Source organism: Chrysemys picta, chromosome 19 (assembly GCF_011386835.1).
Source record: "Chrysemys picta bellii isolate R12L10 chromosome 19, ASM1138683v2, whole genome shotgun sequence".
Lineage (NCBI taxonomy): Eukaryota > Metazoa > Chordata > Testudines > Emydidae > Chrysemys > Chrysemys picta.
In genome coordinates this window covers 1798142-1816317 of record NC_088809.1, presented here as the reverse complement: position 1 = coordinate 1816317, position 18176 = coordinate 1798142, and the positions used below count along the sequence as shown (strand labels likewise).

The 18176-nt window shown below is 63.4% G+C and overlaps 1 protein-coding gene across 2 annotated transcripts in view; it reads left to right on the top strand.

Annotated features, from left to right (window-relative positions):
• Positions 1-13447, top strand: part of SEZ6 (seizure related 6 homolog) — a 69463-nt gene extending 56016 nt beyond the window's left edge. The window contains exons 6-17 of one of the 2 annotated variants that reach the window (XM_065573481.1): positions 377-545; positions 2309-2475; positions 2597-2791; positions 3029-3167; positions 3589-3785; positions 4237-4431; positions 5563-5754; positions 6165-6362; positions 6829-6867; positions 7908-8025; positions 8496-8598; positions 9052-13447. In XM_065573481.1, coding sequence (XP_065429553.1) covers positions 377-545; positions 2309-2475; positions 2597-2791; positions 3029-3167; positions 3589-3785; positions 4237-4431; positions 5563-5754; positions 6165-6362; positions 6829-6867; positions 7908-8025; positions 8496-8598; positions 9052-9081 — 1742 coding nt within the window. In that variant the 3' untranslated portion in view covers positions 9082-13447. Of the gene's footprint in view, positions 1-376; positions 546-2308; positions 2476-2596; positions 2792-3028; positions 3168-3588; positions 3786-4236; positions 4432-5562; positions 5755-6164; positions 6363-6828; positions 6868-7907; positions 8026-8495; positions 8599-9035 lie in introns of both variants that reach the window. The other variant, XM_065573480.1, reaches the window with a different exon arrangement.
• The last annotated feature ends 4729 nt before the right edge of the window (positions 13448-18176 follow it).

Here is an 18176-nt window from a genome sequence, read left to right as displayed (position 1 = left end):
CAAAATTCAAATTTGGATAGCGTGGGGTTCTGACCCAAAGCTTAATTGACCTGGTTCTGTGGATCCTGCCGACTACGCCACTGTGACAATGCGGTTCTGGCGGAACCCAACTGGCTGCCTCCTCCTAAGAGAGGGTCCCACACCCCGGCACCTTCCCACCGGCTGTGGGGTGCCCCCTAAGCACTGGGCATGTTCCAACCACTGCCCTGCAGCCGCAGCCCGGCTCCAGGCACTGCCCTCTGCCCACTGCTGCAAAGCCAGGCGGTATGTGGCCAAGGGCGCTCTGACGGGCCCCATCTCTGATGCCCCCATCTGTGCAAGCAACTGCCTGGCAGCCATCTCCCCAGTGCTCCTAACCCTCAGCTTCCCCTTGCAGCGGCCTGCGGGGGGGTGATCAGAAATGCCACCATCGGACGCATCATCTCGCCCGGCTTCCCAGGCAACTACAGCAACAACCTGACTTGCCACTGGCTGCTGGAGGCCCCAGAGGGCCAGCGCCTGCACCTGCACTTTGAGAAGGTCTCGCTGGCTGAGGATGATGACAGGTGCGGGGCAGGGAGTGGGGCCCATATGAGGGAAGGGTGTGGCCTCAGGGGAGCAGGATGGACATGTCTGTGAGGCCTGGGGGGCTAGAGCTCCCCTACCATTCTGTGTAGGACTTGCAACATGTGTTTGCAAATGGATGTTGACTCTGAAACCTACCGATGGCACATGACAGGGCCATTGAGGCTGCCCTGCTCTCTGATCAGGGCTCTAGCCAGCCCTGCTGGATAGTGACAGGTATTGGGGCTTCCGCCCCAACCAGGGGCTGCCCTTCGCGTCTCCATGCCTGGGACTGTCTTCCCACTGAGCCCCTCTAGGAGAGGGGACAGAGGAGATACCCAGGGCACCACAGCTCCCCTGTGTGACGGGTTACCCACCCTCCAGGGTGCCACCTGATGTACTGGGGTACCACTGAGCCCACCTGTTCCACCAGCCTGGGCTCCCTTTACACTGTCTTGCTGAGCCAGGCCCTCAAGCCTCCTCCAGCACACACAGGTAGGGACTCGCCCAGCTGCAGAACGACACAGACCCTGAAATCAGCACAGCACTCAAGTGCACACCCCCTCTGGAGTGCAAACCCCAAATTATATCATCTTGCGCTGCACAGAGAACTGCACAGCATAAGCTCGTGAAATTCGCCCCCTCCCTCAATGTGGAGGAAGATATTCACAGCTTTTCCCCACTCCCCAGTTATGAATTCCACAAACTGGTTTGAGAGAAAACAAAAACAAATGTATTAACTACGGAAGATAGATTTGAAGTGATTATAAGGGATAGAAAACAGATCAAAGCAGATTATCCAGCAAATAAAACAAAAACGAAGATAAGCTTAAGATAGAAAAGAAGCTGGTTACAAGTAGTAATTTCTCACCCTAAATGTTGGTTTCGGCAGGCTGCAGAGGTTCTGGAAGGCAAGCTGCTCTTGCTTGCAGCTTAAAACTCCAGGTGTCCCTTTCACAGGCAGACACCTTCCCAGCCTGGGCTCAGTCCTTCCCCCTCCCCCCACCCTTTGTCTTTGTTTCTTTGATGGTCACAGCAGTCATGCTGGGCAGAGAGTCAGTGAAGAATGACCACTGATTATCTCCCTCCCCTGCCTTAAATAGGTTTTACATGTGGTGGGAATCCTTTGTTTTCCAGTGTGGTTTCCCCCCTATTCCCCAGTAGAAAAATATTGTTATTCTATCATGGAGTCCAGTACCAGGGGACTTAATCACATGACCCTGCAGTGTCAAAGCAGCCAGAAGTCAGAGGTTGTTTGAGCATCCCAGGAAGGTGAGAGATTAGCATCTTCAAAGGCCTATTGTTCTCTCTAATAGTCCATTGACTTGTCCCCAGCTAGGCAGCCAGACTGATTGCATTCTGTCTGGGGGCGTTCCCTAGGTGCAAACGTATTTGTAGTACAGATGTATAGTCAATATTCCTAACTTTAGATACAAAAATGATCCATGCATACAAATAGGATAATCATACTCAGCAAAGCATAACTTCCAATGACACCTCGCATGCCTTCTCTTGCATCTTAGTGATGCTATAATCATATTCTAACAATATTTCTATGTAGCGTCACACCCTGCCCCTGTGGTTTTTGCCCTCCTGCCTCCAGGCATCAGCAGCTGCCCCTTGTCTCCCCCCATTCTCCCGATGCACACAGGCCTCCAGCAGGCCGAGCCACAGAGCCCTAGTACCCAGCGGCCAGGCCGCAGGGATCTGCCAAGGCCTGTGCCCCCTCTCCCCCCCAGCTGGTACTGTGCCCATTGCTCGGCAGGCTCATCATCCGGAACGGGAAGGACATTGAGGCACCGCCGGTGTACGACTCGTACGAGGTGGAGTACCTGCCCATCGAGGGGCTGCTCAGCACTGCCCGCCACTTCTTCCTCGAGCTCACCACCGACAGCAGCGGCGCCTCCGCCGGCGTGGCGCTCCGCTACGAAGGTAAGGCCTGAGACCCCCGCAGGGCATGGAGAGACGCCTGGCCCGGGGCCCCGGAGAACGAGCCCTGTGTTCCCAGCCCCCTTCGGGTGGCAGCATTAACCCCCTGCCCCTCTGCCCCCAGCCTTCGAGCAGGGGCACTGCTATGAGCCCTTCGTCAAGTACGGGAACTTCACCACCAGCGACGCCACCTATGCCGTGGGCACCAGCGTGGAGTTCAGCTGCGACCCTGGCTACACCCTGGAGCAGGGCTCCATCATCATTGAGTGCGTGGACCCCAGCGACCCCCAGTGGAACGAGACGGAGCCGGCGTGCCGAGGTCTGTCTGCTGAGGCCAAGCCAGGCGGCAGGGGAGGGGGCAGGCAGGTGCCTGGGGGGACAGAGCAGGCAGGGTGCTGTTCCCCTGGGCTCCCAGGCCTGTGCGGAGCCGGGGCCCAGGCCCTGCACTGAGCGCCCCCTGTGCTGCTCGCTGAGACGGGAATGGGGGCTGCTGTGAGGCCTCCCACCCGCGGCTCTGGGCTGCGGGGCCAGGAGCTCAGTCTCGTGTTCCCTGCAGCTGTGTGCAGCGGGGAGATCACAGACTCGGCGGGCGTGGTGCTGTCCCCCAATTGGCCGGAGGCCTATGGCAAGGGCCAGGACTGCATCTGGGGCCTGCACGTGGAGGAGGACAAGCGCATCATGCTGGACATCCAAGTGTGAGTGAGCCGAGGCTGCCCAGGGCAGGTCCCACAGGGAGGCGGAGGAGCAAGGGCCTGTGGATTGCCCCAGGGCGGGGGGTGGGGGCAGCCTGCCCTGGGTGCTGGCTAAGGCCGGCGATCTTTAGCTGCCCTGGGGATGGCTGGTAGAGCTGTGAGCCCCGTGGGTTGCTCCTTGTCCCTTGTGCAAGAGGCTAGTTCAGCTGCCTCCCCGTGGGTCTGTGGCTGCAAAGGGGCCAGGGCTGGGTTGGGGTCCCTTTGCCCCAGGATAGTCTTGGCTGAACCCCCCCCAAGTGAAGTCCACACCAACAGAGCCCCACTCATCCGAAGGGGAGAGTCCCCCCTAGGGCCAGGGCCAGCTAAGCCGGGCTCTACAGGTCCCCTTCGCAGGGCGTCTGCCCCAGCCCCTCTCTCCCCGCAGGCTGCGCATCGGGAAGGGCGACGTCCTCACGTTCTACGATGGGGATGACCTGACGGCCCGGATCCTGGGCCAGTACACAGGCACCCACCGGCGCTTCAAGCTCTACACGGCCATGGCCGACGTCACCATCCAGTTCCAGTCGGACCCCGGCGGCGCTGTCTTCGGCTACCAGCAGGGCTTCGTCATCCACTTCTTCGGTGAGGGGCCCCCACCAGCACTGGGGAGAGAACCCAGGAGTCCTGCCCCCCTGCTCTCGCCCCCAGACCTCCCACCCCCCACCAGCACTGGGGAGACAATCCAGGAGTCCTGCCTCCCAGCCCCCCTGCCCTCGCCCCCAGACCTCTCACCCGCCACCAGCACTGGGGAGAGAACCCAGGAGTCCTGTCCCCTTGCTCTCGCCCCCAGACCTCCCACCCCCCACCAGCACTGGGGAGAGAACCCAGGAGTCCTGCCCCCCTGCTCTCGTCCCCAGACCTCCCACTCCCCACCAGCACTGGGGAGAGAATCCAGGAGTCCTGCCCCCTGCTCTAAATCCCTAGACGCCCCCACCCCTCGGAGCTGGGGATAGAACCCAGGAGTCCGGCCTGCAGCCGGCCTGTGTGGCCAGGCCCCCGTGCTGGCAGCGGTCTCACTCGTCTCTCCCTGCAGAGGTTCCACGCAACGACACGTGCCCCGAGCTGCCCGAGATTCCCAACGGCTGGAAGACCACGTCCCACCCCGAGCTGATCCACGGCACCATGGTGAACTACCACTGCTACCCCGGCTTTGAGCTTGTGGGCACGGACCTGCTCATGTGTCACTGGGACCTGACCTGGAGCGGGGACCTGCCCACCTGTGAGAGAGGTGAGCGCAGGGCCCGGGCCATTGCTGGGGAGGCTGCGCCACACACCCACACGCCCCAGAGACTGCCCCGGGGGTCCCCTCCCCGCCTGCCCTGCCCTGCCCTCTGGGCTGCCCCCCAGCGCCTGCTGCCTCCAGGAGATGTGCCATTGGCCCACCTGTCAGACCCAGCCCAGAGACACAGGGCACAGACAGGGAGGGCTGGGCTGCGGCTCCAAGCCCCTTTCTCCCCCTGCCCGCGCTCCCACTGGCTATTGCAGCAGCGGACAATTGCCAGAGCAGAGAGGCAGCCATGCAAGGGGGGGTGGCATAGGAGCCAGGGAGGCCAGCTCTGCCAGGGTCCTGGCCCCTCTGCACCAGTGCCGGCTGGTTGGGCCCCCTGCCATCCAGGGGACAATCAGCTGGCCAGGCCTGGGCCTCCCTCCAGCACTGGCTGCTGCTGCTGGAGCGTAGGTTGGGAGGGACCCTCCACAGTGCTTTGTCTCCCCCCTCAACTCCGAACCAGGCTCCCAGCTGGGAGGGGTGGGTGGGGCTGCCCCCCAGGCGGCGGCACTCAGCAGGGTGGGGCTGGGGTACAAGAGCCCCCCAGACCGGAACCCTGCCAGGACGCCAACAGTCGCCTCCCCCAAACTACCCTGCACCCCTTTGTGCCCAGGCTGCCTGGCTCAGGCCGGCTTTGCTGGGCCGAGAGCTCCCCCTGCTGGAGCTCTGTGCCCTCAATGCTGGCCCCAGAGGGCCTGACTCTCACCTGCCCACTGCAGCCCTGGAGCAGGGCTCCGGGCGCCCAGGGTCTGACTGCGTCCCTCTCTGGGGTGCAGAGGGGCTGGAGGCCTCGCCCCGCAGGGCATGGATGGGGGTGCTGGGAAGAGACTGTAGGCGTTTGTGGTCCCCTGTGCTTCGACCACTAGCCACGCTGCCTGCCACGGCGTGGCTCTGCAGGCTGCGGGGGCTGCAGCCTCCCCCTTGCCCCCGAGCAGGGGCAGTAACCGGCTCTGGGCTGCAGCCCCCCCTCCCCAGCAGCTTCGCTTCCCCTCCCCCCACACCCTGCAGCGCTAAGGGCCCTGAGCCGTGCGGGGAGGCGTCTCCCCCTTGCCCCTCAGCTTGGTGTGAGTCTCGCCTCCCTCCCCTGCACAGTAACCGCCTGCAAGGACCCCGGGGACGTGAACCACAGCCGCAGGATCATCTCCAGCTCCAAGTTCCCCGTGGGCTCCACCGTGCAGTTCGTCTGCGACAAGGGCTACGTCCTGACGGGAGGCGGCCTGCTGACCTGCCGGGACCGCCAGGCCGGGGGCCCCAAGTGGAGCGACCGCCTCCCCAAGTGCACCCGTGAGTCCGAGCTCTGCCAGCTGCTTGCGTGGGGTCCTGCTCCAGCTGGCTGGCTGTGGACCTCCCCCCAAAACTGGTCACGGGGCACCTGGCTGCTTGTCTCCAGGGTTGGGGAGAGCCCTGGCCCTACAGCCTGTGCTGGCACCCTGAAGCATGGGATGCTCGGGAGGGGGGCGTTGCCGGTGGCATCGTGCTGGGCACAGCATCCCATTGGATTGTCCCCCAGGGCCTGGGCAGCAGCCTGACAAGAAGCTGCCCGCCTCCCAGCCCCGGCAAGAGTCCCCCAGCAGTTGGGCCAGGGCTGAGCGCCGTATGGGAAGCTCCCCACGGCCCCCAAAGGAAGCTCCGGCCCCACCCCGTGGCTGAGCTGCAGGCGTGCGTCTCACCCCAGCTCTGTTCCACGTTTGCAGCGGAAGTATATGAGCCTTGCCACAACCCGGGCGCCCCAGAGCACGGCATCCAGACCCCGGAGAAGAGGCTGTACCAGGCGGGGGCCACCCTGCGCTTCTCATGTGCCACGGGCTACGTGCTGCGGGGGGAGGGGAGCCTCCGCTGTGTGCCCGGCCACCCCTCGCAGTGGAACAGCTCTCCCCCCATCTGCAAGGCCGGTGAGTCTGCCCGGGGACCGGCGAGCAGTGTGTGTGGGCCAGCCAGTCCCCGAGCCCCCAGCGTCTCAGCTTCCCTGCAGAACTGCCCTCTCCAGCAGGGACTGCCTTGTGGTCACTGCGCCCTGGGCACGCCAGCTCCTCCCCCGCCCCTTCCATGACCGAATGGTGAGTGTGCAAGGGACACACGCACCCCCCGCCGTGGCGCCCCGGCCACTGCCAGTGCTAGCTTCTCCCTGGCATTGCAAAGCCAACTGTCCCTTCTCTAGCCTGACTAACGCTCCCGCCCCACGGCGCAGGGAGCATGTGCCCATGTCAGCCCCAGGGCAGGGGGGCCACGCTGGGCCAAGCCACTAGCGAAGCACCGGCCACAGGCTCACACTTAATAACCACTGCAGCCCTGCCCCCCTCGCTCTGCCCAGCTGCTGCCCCCCCTTCCCGCCTTTCATTCTTCCCTCTCTTCTTTCAGCCGCTTACGATGAATTTTACAGCAACCGGAACCTGGACGGTAAGAACCCGGCAGCGGTCTCACTCGGCTCTCCCTGCAGGCTCTCCACAGGCTGCCGTGCGGGAGGGTCCCTCTAGGGCAGATGTGGGGCAGGGGCCTTGAGGGGGGTGGCCTGGGAGCCACTGAGGCCGGGAGACGGGTGGGGAGAGCAGATGACACTGAATATCAGGAGAGATGGAGATACAGAAACGCAGGGAGTGGTGGCGCTGGGGGCAGGGGGCAGGTGGGCTGGCCTCACTGCTGGGGCCTGCAGGTGCAGCTCTGCCCACAGGGACGGCTCACCCGGCAGGGGCCGGCCAGGGAGACTCAGCAAAGGAGGGATCAAAGAAAGGGTTCAGGTGCAGGTACTGGTGGGAGTGGTGCTGGTGGGGGTGCCGGTGGGGGTGCCGGTGGGAGGGGGTGCCGGTGGGGGTAACGGTGTTGGTGCAGGTTGGGGTGTGGGTGGGAGTGGGTGCCCATGGGGGTGCAGGTGGGAGTGCCAGTGGGAGTGGGTGCCCGTGGGGGTGCCCGTGGGGGTGCGGGTGGGAGTGGGTGCCCCTGGGGGTGCCTGTGGGGGTGTGGGTGGGAGTGGGTGCCTATGGGGGTGTCCATGGGGGTGTGGTGGGAGTGGGTCCCCGTGGAGGTGCGGGTGGGATGCGGGTGTCTGTGGGGGTGCCCATGGGGGTGCGGGTGGGAGGGGTGCCCCTGGGGGTGCAGGTGGGAGTGGGTGCCCATGGGGGTGGGCTATCTGGGGATGTGGGCTGGGCTGAGCAGCGAGCGCAGAGCCAGGATGCGGGCGGCCAGCAGGAGGCGCCGTTTCCCCTGTGAGCGGGGAGGAGGCACAGCAGGCTGGGTCCCATGTCCATGCAGGGCACCTGTCACTGAAGTGCCTGGGGGGGGAGAGGGGTGGAACCCCAGTGCCCTGAGAAGGGGGGGGCAGGATCCCCCCTCCCCTCATCCCCACCAAGCTACCCAAAGAGTCTGGTAAATTCTCTTCTTCCCCTGCCTGCTGCCCCCGTCTCTGTACCCCTCCCTCCCCCCTTTCCCTGTCTCTTCCGCAGTCGCAAAGGTCTCGCCCTCGGGGAACCCGCAGGAGGGCCCCAACATTGCCATCGCCATCTTCCTGCCAGTGCTGGTCGTAGCGCTGCTCATTGGAGGCATTTACCTCTACTTCTCCAAGTGAGTGCCACGGGGAGGGAGGGGGGAGTCTGCCTCCTGCCAGCCCCGTCTGCCCCTGCCCGGCCTTGTCTGCCCCTGGCCCCTCTGCCCTCCTGCCCGCCCAGCCCCATCTGTCTCTTGCCTGGTCCCGTCTGCCCTGCATCCTACCCTGTCTGCCTCCTACCAGCCCCGTCTGCCCCGGCCCCTCTGCCCTCCTGCCTGGCCCCATTTGTCTCTTGCCTGGCCCCGTCTGCCCCTGCCCAACCCTGTCTGCCCCCCTGCCCAGTCCCCAGCCCTGTCTGCCCCTGCCCCCCAGCGTGGGCCCCATGTTCTCATCTGCCCCGGCTCAACCTCATCTGCCCCGGGACTCATCTGCCCCGCCTGGGCCCCATGTTCTCTTGTCTGCGCCCTGCCCAGCCCTGTCTGTCAGTGGGAGCCCATCAGTGCTCTGCCAGCTTGGGTCACTGCCTGCTCGTCTCTGTCCCCTGCAGGCTCCAGGGGAAACCGTCCCTGCAGCTGCCCCTGTCTGGTTCTCACCCCTACGATCACATCACCGTGGAATCGGCCTTTGACAACACCGCCTACGAGACAGGAGTAAGTCCTGAGCCCCGCTCAGTCGGGCCCCAGCAGCCCTGGGCTGTCGGCAGCTTGGGAGTAAACCCAGGTGCTTGGGGCACTGCCGGGTGCTGGGGGCTGGCTCGGCCCTGGCTGGAGGGCTGCAGAGCAGCTGTGCAAACGGGCAGCCCCATGCCCCTCACTGGGGAGTGCCCTGGGCCCTGGCTGGGTCTGCCCCAGCCCCCCAGTATGTGCGTGGAGCAGAAGAGGGGTCATTCTGTGCAGCAGTAGCCAACCCCAGGAGGGGGTTGCAAAGGGAGCCCCAAGCGGGGGGGTGGAAAGATGGAGGGAGAGGAGGGGGGAGGGAGGAAGGGAACGCGTGAGGGGGTGGGGGGAACGAGTGTGGGGACGCTGCCCCCAGTGGGGTTGGGCAGAGCACACCCCGGCAGCGCTGGGAAGTGTCCAACCCCCTGCAGTCTGTTTCCTTTCCAGGACACGAGGGAATATGAAGTTTCCATCTAGGCCGAGCTGAGCTGAGCTGAGCCGAGCCGGGAGGAGGGGCCGCCCCAGCAGCACTGTCCTCGGCCCCCCACGCCGACGGGCCCCTCCGGACACCCCGCCGGCGTCCTGCGGGAAGGGACTGTAAATATTGTCCCCAAGAGACTCTGCCCAAGCGCTTTCCAGGAGGAGCCAGCGGCCCAGCTCCCCTCCCCGGCCTGGCCCCTTCCTGCTGGCGCTGCCGTGCCCAGCCCCAGCCCTCAGTCCAGCAGGGTCTGTGCACAGAGAAACTGGGAGGCTCTGGGCTCCATGTGGGTGTGATGGGCCCTGGACTCTCTGTCACGCCGCATGGAGCTGTGCACAGGACCTGCCAGGCCAGGCCAGAGCCAGCCACACGGCCTCCCGCTCCTGCCCACAGCGACCGGGGATAACACCGTGCCCGTGGGGCTGGGCTCTGCAGCCTCCCTCCCATCGCCAGCCTGGCCCAGCCCAGAGCAGGGGAAAGGGAGCCAAGGAGACGCTTTATTCCCACGAACCTGTTCAGCCCCTCGTGTCCCAGGCTCTGAGCTGTAGCTCGTGGGGTCTGAACCGGGCCCTGCGTACTCCAGGTGTGAGGAGCCTGCTGCCGAGTTGGCTCCAGGGCTTCAGCTTCGCTCTCAGCCGGGAGGATTCTTGCCCTCGTGCTTGTGGAAAATCTGACCCGAGTGTCAGCGCCGCAGCATCGCCTGCCTGAGTTTGCAGCCAGCCTGAGGCAGCCGCGTGCAGAGCTGTGCGCTGCCCCATGGACTCTGCCAATCTGCAGCCGTGGACTCCCCCGTGTCCCAGGACAGCCCAGTGTCAGTATGCATGCCGTGGAATTGGATGTTTTGCAGTCGCTGTCTCCTGCTCCTTAGCCGGGGAGTGACTGGATTCCAGCACCTGCTCCCCGTACCGCTCCTGGGAGCCAGAGCCGAATCCTGCCTGCAGCCAGGGAGCTGGGGCAGCTGGCCAGCCAGGATAACAGTGCAGTCTGGGGAGCCAGGGAGATGAGCCGCTGAAGCCAAATGCAAGTTTGCCCTCCTCTGGCACATACTGGATGGTGCAGGAGAAGGAGGCTCTGAGCCTGGCTCATGGGAGCAAAACACCCAGCCCTGGAACTACTCAGAGACACATTGTACCTCGATGAGTGTTTGCAACTCCCCACCCTCCCTCTGTGTGTGTAGCAGGGGTAGCAGAATGCAGGGCATTTCAGTGGCTCGTGGTCGTAGGTTAGAGGAATGCTGGCATGGCACTGTGCCCTGAATATCAAGCACTGCATCTCGCTGTGTGAGACACCTAAGTCACCCGCCAGTAACACAGCCCTGCCCCTGCTGCCAGCCTCTGGGGCCAGTGTAAAAACGACATTCACATTAGAATTCTGTAAAATCAACCTGGTAGTAATAGGTCTGCAAATGTCATTGTAGGTGGGGAATCGTCATCAAACAGGTGTGTGTCCCGGGGGGCAGTTCGCGGCCCTGTGCTATTTAACATCATCAGTAGAAAACACCAAATCATCACCGATAAAGTTTGCAGATGACACACAACTGGGGGTGTGGTACACAATGAAGAGGCCAGGTCACTGCTAAGAGCAATACGGATTGCTTGGTAAACTGTATTTGAATCCTGCTAAATGTCAATGTGGAGGAGCAGAGACTGCAGGCTGTGTTACAGGCTGGAGGACTTGTCATGCCAAGCAGAGACTGCAAAAAGCTTTTCCCTCTGTGTGTGGCACTGGCGCAACCGCTGCTGGGATCCTGGTCCAGTTCTGGGGTCCACAAGTCAAGGATGGTGCTAAATTGGGGAGGGCTCAGAGAAGAGCCCCGAGAACGAGGAACGGGTTAGAAAACCTGCCTCCTAGTGAGAGACTCCAAGAGCTCCGACTCTGTAGCTTAGCAAAGAGAAGGTTCTGGGTGACTTGAGCCCAGTCTACAGGTATCTACAGGAAGAACAAACATTTGATAGTGTGTTGGCTCTTCCATCTAGCAGAGAAGGGTCTAACCCGGCCAGCGGCTGGAAGCTGAAGCTAAGCAGTTCACACTGGCACAAGTAAGGTGGAAATTGTTAGCAGTGAGAGGAATTCCCATTGGAACAACTGACCCAGAGCTGGGGTGGATTCTCCGTCACGGACCATTTTAAAATCAGGACGGGCTGTTTTTCTAACAGTTCTGCCCAAGGGATTACTGGGGCGGGTCTCAGGTCTGTGCTGTAGGGGGCTCAGGCTGGGTGGTCACAAGGGACCCTTGTGGCCTTGGGATCTAGGAGAAAGCCCGAAGGGCAGGGCCCAGACTCCCCCGCACTCCCTTTGCGTGAGCAGCAGCAGGCCTGCATCTTCCCGCAGGGTGCAACAAGCTGCCATTGCAGTGGGGTTCGTGGGAGAACTACATGGCTTAGAGTGGGGGCATCCCCAGCCCAGGGAGCAAGCCCCCTCCCCCCGGTTTAAAGGGGTGCTCCTGAGCCAAACAGGCAGATTCCAGTGGCCCTGGCTAGGGCCCAGCCTGGACAGAGATGGCTCCCAGCACAGTGCAGCGTGTTCAGATGCAGGCCATGAGGAGGTGCTGGCCATCCCCTGGGCACAGCGGCTGCAGTGTTCCTGCCATGCAGGTCAGAGACGAAGTGGTGGTAAGATGGGCCTGGGCCAAGGACCCGGCCCCTGGGGCAGGGACAGCGCTAATGTGCTCTGGCCTAGCTGCCCCATGGTCTGGGGAGGGCATAAAGCAGCTAATGCTGACCAGCAAGGGGGTGGCCCAGGCAGGGTTGAGTGGGCAAGCACAGGGCACGGTCTCTTGGCCTGGCACAGAGAGAGACGGGGGAGGTCTTGCACTCTATGGGAGCCGCAGGACTACAATGCAACACCAGGCTCAGGGCCTGCAGAAGGGGCAGCAGCGACCCCAGGCTGCGGCTCAGCCCCACGGCCGAGTCTCATTGAGGGGAGCCCCCGGCTGCCCAGGGGGCACTGGAGGAGGATGGGCCCAAGCTAAGTCCAAGCTTCCCCCAGGTTGTCAGTGGCGGGCAGCATGATACCCTCCCGCCCAGACCCAGAGGGGGCATGTGATTCCAGGGGCTCAGGAACGGGCTGGGAACCAACAGCTCCACCCTGAAGTGGCACCTCCAGGTGGCTGGGCTCCACCCTTGGCGCTGGTCTGCCAGCCCCCGTCAGGTCACACTGCTTCACCTGCTCACCCCAGCGCCTGCCCCAACCTAGAGAGGCTGGGGACAGGCACAACGAGGGCAGGTCACACAGCTCCACGGGCAGCCATCCTGCCTGGGCGTGACTCCTGCCCTGCGGGCTTCGGGGCACCTTGATTAGCCCCTGTGAGGCAGCCTAAGGGACCCCCACAACCTGCCCCTAAATCCCCAGGACGGTGAACTCCAGCCCCACATGTCTGGTCACTTGTCCACTGCCTGACTCTGGGCAGGGCTGCCTGGGGAATGGGAAGCAGTGAGGGCAGGCGAGTATCGAGCTCCCCAGAGCCAGCTCACGCCCCTGCCAGTTCGCCAGGCTCTGGCTGTGCACAACCAGCCCTGGGCTCCGCCAGCCACTGCCAGCGTTTTTCCAGCCAAATGCCCGGCAGGAGGCAGATGGGGGGTGGGGGTGGACACCGGCTCGGTCACATGTGGCCCAAAGAGACCCCTGGTGAGTTGTGTGCGTGGGCTGGGTCAGGAGGCTGGGGCAGGGAGACATTTTCTCCCACCCAGGTGCACCTGCTCAGGGCCCCTGCGCTCAAGATGCCATACTCCCTGAGGTGGTGGCCACCAGCTCCAGCCTGCAGCCAGAATCCTCCTGGCCCCCCGGGCGTCTAGCCCAGCCCACCCCCCTCTGCCTCTCGGGCCCTTCTGAATGGCTGTCCCGCTGCTGCAGAGAGCCTAGCGTGGCGCCAGGACAGGACTGAGTGTTTGGCTGCACCGGCTGCTTCCCAGAGAGCCCTGATGGGGCTTTGAGAGAGACGCCAGCCCAAGCGGCTCCCAGCCCGCGTTTGCCAGGGCCCCTTGCCCTCGCCCGCCAGCCCAGCCACGGCACCTGCCAGGCTGTTCTCTGTGAGAAGGGAGTGAGAAGCAGCAGGCTGGGCTGCGGAGACGGACAGGACGGGGCATCCCACCAGCAAGGGGCACCGGTGCTGGAGGGACAGGGAGCTCTGCACGGTCTCCATGAGGGGCAAGAGTGCTTGTGCAGGGCAGTGAGGAAAGGGGGGCTTAGTGCTGCTGCCCCCCGACCCAGCCGGAGCCCCTGGGCCTGGCAAGCCCCAGCCTGGGCTGGAAGCTTTTCCCGTGTAAAATGTCATGGACAGTCACAGCTTTCAGCCGCCGGTCCATTTTGGGGAGAAGAGCCAGGCTTTTCTTTCAGTTGTTTCCTTAATAAACTGGTGTTTTAGAAGAACCTGCTCTGCGTGGTGGTGCCGTGTTCCTGGGTCCTGCAATCTGTGAGCACAGGGAACCTTCCCACACCTTCCTCCCCTGGAACGAGAGCGGCAGGCAGCCCGAATTTTCTGTCCTGTCCTCACCTGTCATGCTCCCCCATCCCTCCGGCAGCCAAAAGAACCACCTGTGTGTGTTGAGGGCGACCCCGCTGAAACCGCCTGGGGCAATGTCTAAACCTCACTCCCTGCTGCAGACGTACTCAGGGTCCCAACACACCAACCACCCCTGGCTGGGGAAATTGGGCACTGTCCTGGATGGAGCGTGATGGTGCAGAGCCGAGCTCCGGGAATGGGAGGACACAGGAGAAGGGCAGCCCCATGGGACCTTCCTGGACCCCCTTGTGTCCCTGTAGACCATGCACTGGACTCAGCTGGGAGCGCAGCTGCCTGCTTCCGGTATGGTCAGGGCTGCTGTGAGCGTGTCAGGCCCGTGCTCCCATCTCTTCACTAGCGCCTAGTCAGCTGCCGATGCCAGGGGAAGGCTGCCCTAGGTTCTCATTTTCAAAAACATGAATGGCTCAAGCCCCAGCTCCATCCACCCAGAGCCGGATTTCAGGCTACGAACCACGTGCCAGCAGCGCTCCTCCAGGAGCATGCAGATCTCAAAGGCTGGGGGAAGTGTGAGCGCTGGGGACCCGGGTATGGACAAACTTCCAGAGGGGATCAGGTGAATCCAAGCCTGTCTGCAGGAAACGCTGCAGAGCATTCCTCGTTGAAAAGCCCTTCCACCGCAATAAGGCCTTTTGCAGCTTCCCCTCATCCCCCAAATTAAACCACCCCCAAACACCCTCCCCCAAGCAGAGGTTTTTCTCCAAAAAGGCCAGCGAGCCAGAGACTCCATGGGGCCTAGGGGTCAGTTCTATGGGCCAGGGGCTTGTATTGCATGCTGGGCTGCAGGAGAAAGGCCAAAGACAGCTAGCTATGGCCAGGCCCCTGAATCGGGCAGGACCTGGACGAGCCCAGGTGGGATGGCCAGAGGGGTGGGGGGCGTTTACTGGGTTCCCGCTGCTCCAGCACCAAGTGGCTGCCTTGCAGCCCGAGGCAGTGGGAAGCTGAGCCGAACCTGCCAGGAGAAGCCAAGCTGATGTGCGGGATGAGGGGGTGTTGTTTGAGCCCACACTCTCCTCTTGGCCATTTGTCCACTACACCGCTACCCCCAACCACCTGCCAGGTAGGTAACACTGCTGCACCCCCATGTCATGCCAGCCTGTGACTTGCCCCACCTTCGTCCTCCACCCCCCTGCACTTAGCCCAGTCTCCCACAGGACTGGCCCGAGATTTCTCCAGGGTCCACCTGGCTCCTGGGCAGTCTTGCTGCTTGAGCGGCTGCTCACTGAGCGCCTACCCTGCCTGGCCTTGGCAAGGGTGCCACTCCCCCTGGTGCCCATCAGTGTCAGAGAGAGCCGAGCGGCCCAAGGGCATTGACTCCCCGTGGCCTCCACGCACAGGTCGCTGAATTGCCTCACTGCTGCCTGCCAGCGGGTTGTTGGGGAGCATCAAAAGCCCAGACCCTCGGGTCGTCCTCTCGGTCCCCAGAGCTTTGCCTGAGGTGGGGGAGCTGCTTCATTTGATTTCTCATGCCTGGCGAACTGAAACTGCAAGCTCAGGAAGAAAAGCAGGTGTGAGCATTCCTGGATCCTCCCTGGCACCATCACAGCAGCCGGCGGCCAGGCTGTTTGAGTTCGAACCATAACCTGGGGAGGGGTGGAGCCTTCACTGGCCCAGTGTTAAGCACAGACTCTGGGGAAGGGCAGCCCTTGCCCACCTCTCACCCCTACCCCCGGCCCTAGCTGGAGCCACCAGGGGCTCAGAGTGGGATGCGGTCGGTATTGGTGCAGCCCAGGCCAACAGCACACAGGGAGATGGGGAAATCACGCCCCGCAGCAGGCCCAGACACAGGAAACCTGCTGCATGGACACGCAGCTGGGCTGTGAGTAGAGTGACCAGATGTCCCGATTTTATAGGGACAGTCCCGATTGTTGGGTCTTTTTCTTGTATTGGCTCCTATTACCCCCCACCCCCCTCCTGATTTTTCACACTTGCTGTCTGGTCACCCTAGCTGTGGGCCACCCACAGCCACACTTCCTGCTCACGACTGCCCCACAGGTTGCATTTCTTCTGGCATAGGCCGAAAGGTGATGAACCCACCACAGGGGAAGCCCCCGCAGTGACCGCCCCAGCGGTGACAGCCCTGCATGCCGCAGCAGGAAGAAGGAGGCCAGTGGAAAGGAGCGAGTTTCTGCTTATACCTACAGCCCCTGGGGCTCAGCACGCTGGGAAGTTACATGGGCTCGTGAGACAATATTGCATTGTCTAGTCTGCCTGCTGGAGTGTGACGGTGGCTTGGTAATGCTGACGCCCTGGCACTCAGGCGAAGTGACAGCACAAGGGAATTCGGAGGCCACGAAGCACAGCATTCCAAGGGCTTTTTGGCCCATAAGCATTTTAATCTGGGGAACCTTCAGAGCAGTGACATCCATAGCGCTTAGCACAGAAATCACAAGCATGTTGCACAAACGCTGCTAGCGGCACCTGGCTCCGAAAAGGCAGCAATTCCCCAACATGTGGTGTGGGGCGCAGCTACAACTGCGTGGCGGCTGCAAGCAACACAACCTGAAGCTACTGCTGCTACTACTGTTAGTCAGCGGAAGCCACTTCCTCCGGCAGGCACGCAAGGACTTGGGAGCCAGGCAGGGCTCAGAGCAGCAGGCAGAGGGCTCCCTCGCTGGCCCAGGACTGCCACAGAAAGTCATCAGAGCCGACAGTGGAGGAAAGTAGGATAGCAAGGCCAGGGGCCCCTTTCTCCAGCGGCTCCCCTGGAGGTGACATTCCAGGCCAGGCGCACTGAGCTCACCGCATGTGGCTGCGGGTAGGCGAACAATGAAACCAGCACAAAGCCAGGGGAGAGGGATTACACACGCACCCCAGGCCACACAGCTCAGCCATGCTTTATCCACACGCTGTCTGTTGGTGGGAAGGAGGAAGTCTGAACCCACATTAAAAAGGAATAAGGCAAATGGCTGGGCTGTACCCCAGCTGGCAGTGGCTGGCCCAGCCCAGGGGTACGTAGCGGTGCCATGGATGATGTCACTGCCAGGACGTGGGCCTGTCAGAAAAGGCATTATGCTCCCACGGTCACATGGGGTGAGGCGCGCTCCCAGAAGCAGCTTGTTACTGGCTAACCCTTCGGGTACTGGCTGCTGCTGCTGGCGTCAGTCCCCGGGAAGGGCGAGCAGCCTCCTAAGAGCTGCACCTTGCAGAAGGGCCGAATGGGGCCGAAGACTGGGCCTTTCAGAGCTAGTGCAGCCATCCAAATCCAGCCCCGGTCCAGAGTGACTAGACGTTGTGCCAGTCGTGATGGGGTGGGCTGGGGGTCTCAGTCCCTTTCAGTCTCCCCTCCCAACCCACAATTAGCACTCTTGACGGCAGGCTCCAAGAGGCCAAGCACTGACCGGGCACGGCAGCTCACCTGTCCTCCCCGCTACAGATGGGCTCTCAAGCACAGGGCAAGGGTGCTCATGCCACAAGCCTGCTGCCCACACTGGCACAGTTCTGGGATAAAAAGACGGTTTCAGACCCTCCCCCGGCATGTTTCTATTCCACCTTGAACCCCCCCCTTGGACACCAGCCCATCTACACTAGTCAACGTTGGGGTACCCCAGGCCAGTGCCTGACGAGCGCGAGGGGCAGTGAATACAGACAGGAGTGGTCCCTACTTGCACCATTCTCCCCAGTGTTACCAGGCTGGCAAAGCCAAGGGCACTCCGGCCCCAGGGCACTGCTGCCAGCTGCCCAGGCCGTGGTTTGCAGGCACGGGCCCCGCAGGGCGAAGGATGGGACCGGGCACCCCCAGGAGAGAGAGGCCAGGCGCAAGGTGGGCACATGCCAGGGCCATGAGACAGCAGGAGCACAGCTTTGTGCTCTGCCTTGGGAGCTGGCTGGGCCCCTCTTTGTACAGCGCCGAGCACAGCACCCCAGCCCCACCCCCTGCGGAGCGCGCCGCCTGTCGGCACGCCAGACCCACTGCAGCTGCGCCGAGCTTGCCCACAAGGGAGGACTTACGCATGCGCGTAGAACGCATGGGCAGTCTGAACTGCGCTTGCGCGGGGATAGAGCGGGGCGGGGAGGGGTTCCTGGCCGGGCCGGTCAGATTGAGTCTGCGCCGGGACTGGGCTGGAGGGAGGCCGGTGTGCGCCTGCGCGGGAATGGCGCCTAACTGCATCGCGCCTGGGCGGATGGGGGCGCTTATGCCACCTGGGATGCGCCTGCGTGGTAGTGTCCGGGGCCAAGCTCGGCTGCGCCTGCGCGTGGGGTGGCGAGGTTCCGGAGCCCGACCCGGGCGGCCTGCGCCTGCGCGCCGGCGTCCTGGCCCGGGCGGGCTGCGCCTGCGCGGCGGGGGTGTCCGGGCCCGGGCGGGCTGCGCCTGCGCGGGGTGCGCGGTGGCGGGGCCCTAAGCAGCTAGCGGCGCCTCCTGTGTGTCTGAGGCGGAGGGAGCGGAGCCCAGCCGAGCCCGGAGCCCCTGCGCAGGTCCAGCCCGACCCCCCGCCCGTCCCTCCCCCGGCATGGCACTGGGCGCGGGGCCCCCCGCAGCCTCCCCCGGGCCCGGCAGGAGGAGGACGGGGAAGCAGCAGCGGCCCGTGGGATAGGCCGAGCGCCGCCGCCTCCCCCGGGGCGAGGGGCCCCCGC